This window comes from Emiliania huxleyi (genome assembly GCF_000372725.1).
Source record: "Emiliania huxleyi CCMP1516 unplaced genomic scaffold EMIHUscaffold_114, whole genome shotgun sequence".
Lineage (NCBI taxonomy): Eukaryota > Haptophyta > Isochrysidales > Noelaerhabdaceae > Emiliania > Emiliania huxleyi.
The window spans coordinates 227,711-234,403 of NW_005201551.1; the positions used below are offsets into that span (position 1 = coordinate 227,711).

General features: G+C 65.3%; 1 protein-coding gene across 1 annotated transcript in view; it reads right to left on the bottom strand.

Moving 5' to 3' along the window:
• EMIHUDRAFT_109125 (hypothetical protein) overlaps positions 1-3,315 on the bottom strand; it is a gene marked incomplete at both ends in the record, with an annotated part of 14,867 nt that extends 11,552 nt beyond the window's left edge. Inside the window, 6 exons of the mRNA XM_005791272.1 lie at positions 108-235; positions 773-1,179; positions 1,427-1,479; positions 2,093-2,159; positions 2,789-2,968; positions 3,132-3,315. Of these exons, the coding sequence (XP_005791329.1) occupies positions 108-235; positions 773-1,179; positions 1,427-1,479; positions 2,093-2,159; positions 2,789-2,968; positions 3,132-3,315 (1,019 nt within the window). The remainder of the gene's footprint in view (positions 1-107; positions 236-772; positions 1,180-1,426; positions 1,480-2,092; positions 2,160-2,788; positions 2,969-3,131) is intronic.
• Between the last annotated feature and the right edge of the window lie 3,378 nt (positions 3,316-6,693).

Below are 6,693 nucleotides of genomic sequence, written 5' to 3' on the forward strand. Positions count from 1 at the left end.
GGGAAGAGGTCGGGGCGGGAAGAGGTAGGGGTGGGAAGAGGTCGGGGTGGGAAGAGGTCGGGGAATCTCGGAGAATCTCGGAGAATCTCGGAGAATCTCGCGCCCACGGGACGACGGCGGGCGGCGGCGGCGGCAGCCCCTCGGCTGCAGCGGCGTCTGGCGGCGCATCGCCCTTCAGGCTGACCTCTTCCCAATACGCCTCGACGCTGCCTCCTCTCCGCAGCAGCAGCAGCCCCTGCAGCAGCCCTCCAGCGGTCAGCCGCGATCTCCCCAGATCTCAGCCGCGATCTCCCCAGATCAGCCGCGATCTCCCCAGATCTCGAAGCGACTGCACGAGACCGCCCCGAGCTCGCCCGAGATTCCTCGAGATCGGACCGAGATTGGACCGAGATTCCTCGAGATTGGGCCGAGATTGGACCTGCAGCAGCGCCTGCCCTCTCCGCACCGCCGCCGGCGTGCCAGTCAGGTGTAGGAGGCGGCGCCCTGTTCACAGCCGAGGGGGGGGGGGGGGGGGTTGACCCGGAAGGGGGAGCAGGGGCGGGGGGGGATTTTTGAAGGACTTCCTCGAAACCCGGGGAAACCCGGGGAATCTCGGGAAAAATCCCTCCCCAAAGTTGTCCTCGTCCCGGGGGATTTCCCCGTCACAGCCCCTCCTGCCCTTTTTACTCAAAAGAAACCCCCCCCAATCCCGGCCTTTTTTTGCCGCATTTCCCAAGGCGGGGGCCCTCCTCTGGGGCAAGGGGGAAAAGTTGGCCCCCCTTGGCCCGATGACCTTGCCGATGGCGCTCGGCGGCACAAGCACGGCATGCCTCACTATCGTGGGACACGCCCCGCCGCCCGCCGCCGCCGCCGCCGCCGCCGCCGCCGCCGCCGCCGCCGCCGCCGCCGCCGCCACCGCCTCCTCCTCCGCCACCGCCGCATCCGCCTCTACCGCCGCCGCCGCTCCCTCCTCCGCCTCCGCCGCCTGCTCCGCCGCCGCCTTCTCCTCCTCCGCCGCAGGAAGCTTCGCGGAAACTTCGCTGCCCGCCGCAGGAAGCTTCGCGGAAGGTTCGCCGCCCGCCGCAGGAAGCTTCGCGGAAGCTTCGCTGCCCGCCGCAGGAAGCTTCGCGGAAGCTTCGCTGCCCGCCGCAGGAAGCTTCGCGGAAGCTTCGCCGCGCAGCAGGGCGAGCGCGGTGGCGCCTGAAACGGGGAGATATGGGGAGATATGGGGAGATATGGGGAGATATGGGGAGATATGGCGCCTGAAACGGGGAATTGGTGATGGTATCAATTCTCAAGTGTTCGTCCCCCGATTGCCCGCCTCGCTATGCTGCGCTCTCAAAAGTATGACAACTGAAGTGTCTCGTGGATCGTCTCTGAAGCATCTCGGAACGGTCTCGGAACGGTCTCGGAACGGTCTCGGAACGGTCTCGGAACGGCCCCTCACCTTGCTCCTCGATGCTGCCGCAATGCGGCAGCTCAAGCATCGCATTCGCGCGCCTAAAAAAGGAGTCCTCCCTCGGTTTTCTTTTGCTCGTAGTGCGGCAGCTCAAGCATCGCATTCGCGCGCCTAAAAAAGGAGTCCTCCCTCGGTTTTCTTTTGCTCGTAGTGCGGCAGCTCAAGCATCGCAGTCGCGCGCCTAAAAAAGGAGTCCTCCCTCGGTTTTCTTTTGCTCGTAGTGCGGCAGCTCAAGCATCGCAGTCGCGCGCCTAAAAAAGGAGTCCCCCCTCGGTTTTCTTTTGCTCGTAGTGCGGCAGCTCAAGCATCGCATTCGCGCGCCTAAAAAAGGGAGTCCCCCCTCGGTTTTCTTTTGCTCGTAGTGCGGCAGCTCCAGCATCGCAGTCGCGCGCCTAAAAAAGGAGTCCTCCCTCGGTTTTCTTTTGCTCGTAGTGCGGCAGCTCAAGCATCGCAGTCGCGCGCCTAAAAAAGGAGTCCTCCCTCGGTTTTCTTTTGCTCGTAGTGCGGCCAGCTCAAGCATCACATTCGCACGCCTGTTACCAACGAACACACGCACACTCCTCCACCGACAACGAGGACCGCTCCAGCATCGTGTCCGCTCGCCAGACGAGCTCCTGGTCACAGCACAACGTGTGAACGGCGTCCTCTTCACACCTCGAGCCGTCCGCTCGCCAGACAAGCTCCTTCTCGTCCACGGGCGGCGCGGCCCAACTGCTGACGCCTAAAAAAGAAAAACAACGGGATATTTTTCCTCGTCGGCAGGGAGGCGCGGGAAGGCTAGCTGCTGGCGCCTAAAAAGAAATACAAAGTCGCGCATTTCTTCTTCTCGTTGGCAGGAGGCGCGGGAAGGCTAGCTGCAGGCGCCTGCAGGCGGCGGAGGAGCTGCTCCAAAGGTGTGTCTCTTGCGGGCGCTTGTGGATTGGGGGAGGGCGGTGTGGGTGCAGCTGCAGGGAGCAGCGCGTGAGGGCGGTGGCGGCACCCTTGGCGGCACATCCTAGGCGGCACCCTAGGCAGCTGCGGTGGCGGGAGTGAGGGGCGCGGCGAGGGCGGGCGGTGGTCGGGGAGAGGCAGTAGGCGGTGGAGCGTTCGTCGTTTGAGATCGGGGTGGGTGGCGTCACGGAAGGAACTCGGCGGAGACGGGGAGAGCGGCAGTGCAGCGGTGGCGGTGGCAGTGGCATAGTGTGGACCGGAACGGGGCGGCTAATGGCCATTGGAGTGCCACGGCCACGCTCCTCTGACGTCCGACCATACGGTGCGATGCGAGTGTGGTGGGAGGAGAGGAGGGGCGGACGGGGTGCGCTGGAAGCGGAGGAGTCAGGCGGCAGGCGGCCGCTGCGGGAGTGTGCGCACCGGCCGCGCGCTCGAGCGCCTCCAGCTGCTCGTTGAGGGCGGCCTGCCAGGTGTCCGCGTCGAAGGCCGAGGAACGCTGTGCCGTCGCGCAGGCGGGTGCGGCTGCGGCTCGCCCGCCGCCGCGCCGCCGGCCTGGTTTGCCTCGCGGCGAGGCCATGGCTCTCGGACTCTGGCGAGTACCTAGGTACAGCCACGCCTGCATTCACAGCACAAGCCCTCGCCGGCGGCTCGAGCATGCGCAGCGAAAAGCAAGTGAGGCGTGGTCTGTACTCGCCAGGCTCGGACTACTAACGCGCGCTGGAAAAAGAATTCTACAACCGCCGTTACCGCCGTGCCGCCGTACCGCCCACGCCGCCGCCGCCCTCCACCCCCTCCACACCGCCGCCACCGCTGCTCACGCCGCCGCCGCCCTCCACCTTGCCCACGCCGCCGCTACCCTCCACCTTCTTCCCACCGCCGCCGCCGCCGCCCACGCCTCCGCCGCCTTCCATCTCGCCCACGCCTCCTCCGCCCTCCACCTCTCCCATGCCGCCCCCCGGCCCTACAGCCCCCCCCCCCCACGATTTCTTTTCCTTGTTCTTTTCGGTTCTTGTTTTTAACACCTCTGAATTCTTTTTTCGCTGGAAGTCGACTTGGAGGTGTGGCAAGAAAGAAAGAAAGAAAACACACAACCCAAGGGAGGGATGGGAGAACGGCACGCCGCCACCACACAGGGATTTTAAGGAGAGGAGGGTGTGATGCGCTAGCCGTCGCCCACCCTGGGGAGTCTGCCTCTTCGTATCTCTTTTCGCAGTCTCTCGCCGCTTCTCGCTGCAACCTTCATGCCACCTCGCGGCCGTCCCACTCGCTGGATCTTTCGGTTCTTCCTCTTTCTTTTTTTGAGCCGGTGTGTGTGCCAGTCCGCGCCAGTCCGCGCCCTTGTCGTAGGTAGGTGCCAGTGTGCACGTTGCACAATTCTTTTTTTTAAAGTCGATCGCCTTACATTCAGATTTTCGGACGCAGATTCGGACACAAAACACAGCAAAGTGCTCAAAGTCGATGAAAGGCAGGCGAAAGCGATGGGCTGCGGCACGAGCAAGCCGGGCCTGTTTTACGAGGAGAAGCTGAAGCAGTGGCGCAAGCGCGGCGGCGGCGACCTGGAGCCGGTCCTCGCGAGCGGCGCCGTCGCCCTCCTCGACGCGCAGTGGATCATCCGCCACGCCGAGGCGGGCGGTGTCCTCACTCACCGCCAGGCGCTGCCCGAAGAGGCCTTCCTCTCTTTCGCCGACCTCGTCGAGGCGACCACGGGTGCTGGTGGGCTTCCCGTCGCCGCGCTCTCCTACCCGTGGCTGACCAAGGACCACCCCGACCCGCGCGGAGCCAACCTCTCCCGCGTCGCGAGGGCGCTCAAGGCCCTGCTCACTAACAATGACGGCAGAATCACGCGGCTCGGCGTGTTTTGGGACTTCGGCTCGCTGCACCAGCACCCCGACCCCCCCAACGGCGTCCTGCGCACCGAGGAGCAGAACGCGCTCTTCAAGCAGGGGCTGAGCTGCCTCGGCACGCTCTACTCCCACCAGCACTTGTTCGTGCTGCGGCTGACCTCCTTCCCGGACGGCCACAAGGCGGAGGACCAGCCCGAGGGCACCAACGTGGCCAAGTACGTTGACCGCGGCTGGTGCTTCACCGAGCAGTGCTGGGCTGGCTTGACAAAGGCTGGCGCCCTCTCGCTCGACCTCGGCTTGATGTGCGCCGGCAAGGAGTACGACGCCCGCAGCCTCCGAGACGACTGCACCCAGGACGGCAGCCGGCGCCCTCCGCTGCTGCCGTCTGCGTTCGCGGCGGAGCTGGAGTCGAAGAGCTTCACCAACGGCAAGGACGACAAGCCGCTGGTGAAGCGGCTGTACGAGGCCGCGTTCAAGGAGCAGTTTGGCAAGGCGACCGTGCTGTGGTACAGCGGCCTCGGCTGGGGCGACGCGGAGGCGGCGCAGCTGGCGGAGGTCCTCGCGAGCGGGGCAGCGCCGCGGCTCGAGAAGCTCGGTCTCGGCGGCAACAAGATTGGCGACGAGGGCTGCAAGGCGCTGGCCGCCGCCCTCAAGGAGGGGGCAGCGCCGCGGCTCGAGGAGCTCTATCTCTTCTGCAACGAGATTGGCGACGAGGGCTGCAAGGCGCTGGCCGCCGCCCTCAAGGAGGGGGCCGCCCCGAGCTTGAAGGCGCGAGACGCCACCCCTCGCCACACGCCCCTCCCCCACCCAATGCTGATCGCACCTCCCCTCGCGTGCAGGAGCTCCGCGTGGACAACAAGAACAGGGAGCAGCCTGAGCTGGTGGCCGTGTGCGAGGAGCGCGGCATCTACCTCAGCCGCTGAGCTCTCCAGCCCCGGCCGGGCGGCGAGGGCGCGGGGCCCGGCGGGACCGCCGCGCGAGCTCGGCAGAGAGCGACAGACCCTGCTGCTGCGGAGCACGACGTACAGGGGCGGTGCCGGGCGCGCGCGGCTGCGGGTTTGGTGGGCGGGCGGGCGGGTGGGTGTTGTGAGGAGGAGGAGGAGGAGAGGGGGGGGGGGGGGGGGGGGTTTAGCCCCCAAGGTGGAGGGGGGGGGGGGGGAAAGGAAAAGGGGGAAGGGAGGGGGGTTGGCATGGCGGGGGAGCGGTGCAGCTGCTGCTCAGAGGGGGGGAGAGAGGGCGGTTGCAGCCTGACGCAGGAGCGGAGCGGTGCCGGTGGAGGGAGCGGTGTCCAGAGTCCAGTTCGCGTAATTTAGTCCTGGAGACCGGCGCGCCGCGGCATCTCATTTTGCGTTACGACATACGAGCTTGCAAGTGTGGTGTGTGCGTCGCCTGCTGTGGATCTGGATGTGGTTTGGACTTTGGTTGTTGAGCTTTTTTATACCTGAATCGGGGATTGCTGTCTTCTTCCAGCGCCTTCGATGATTGTTATGAAACAAACGCAAGGCGGACACAAGCACATCGCTCTCTCGGTCCCACAGAGCATCCCGCACAGGCCCGCACACCCGCCGCACACCCGCCGCCCGCCGCCCCCGCGCGCGCCGGGAGAGACGGGAGTGACAGTTTGGGACGGCGACAGACGAGATACCTCGCACTCCCCATGTGCGAGAACGCAGAGAGAAAATGAAAGCGCCGTCCGGCCCCCAAGTCCGGCTCCGCCCCGAGCTGACCGATCTAAAGACTTGGTCTTGGAGCACTTGGATAGGGGGTGCACAGCGTCCCAATCTAAAATCTGAGGATTCAGGATTGAGGCATCGCTTCAGTGAGGCCAAAGTGAGTTTATGGATGTGTGAGAACGGTACGGGACACGAGGAGTCACGCGGACCGACTCGTCGGCGACTCTGCTGCACGCCGTTTCAGATTTTTCTCAGCGTGAGCGAGACGTGGAAGAGTGCCACCGTCGGGTAGGACGGGTCGGCCCGGAGCATCTGAGTAGCCGTCGTGGTCGCGGCGAGCAGCGCCGGCCACTCCGGCGCCGCGTCGGCAACATGGGAGCATGTCCACCGCCACATCGCGGTCGCAGCGCTGTTTGTCGACCAAACGCCGCTATGTACCTTTTCGGGCAAACCATCGATCTGTATGTCGATTTCGACTTGACGGCGGCATGGAGGCATCATGTCTCCATGCCGCCGTCAAGTTGGAGCCAGTCAGCGGCGACCACAGCGCTCAGAAAGGTACATAGCGAGCTATTCAGAGTCAAGCGATTGCGCGAAATCCCACACTGGTGGATTTTGGGGCGCTGTGCACCCCCTTGAGCACTTGAGCACTGGATAGGGCCGATTCCGCGTGGTACGGGACCCCTCGATCGTCTCGCCCTCCCTCACTGGTGTGTTCATTGGGGGGGGTCATAACAAACACGGTACAGGATCGAGGTGCACGCTGCCGAAGCAGTGTCTCCCCCCTCTCCCCAACGGCGATGGCGGT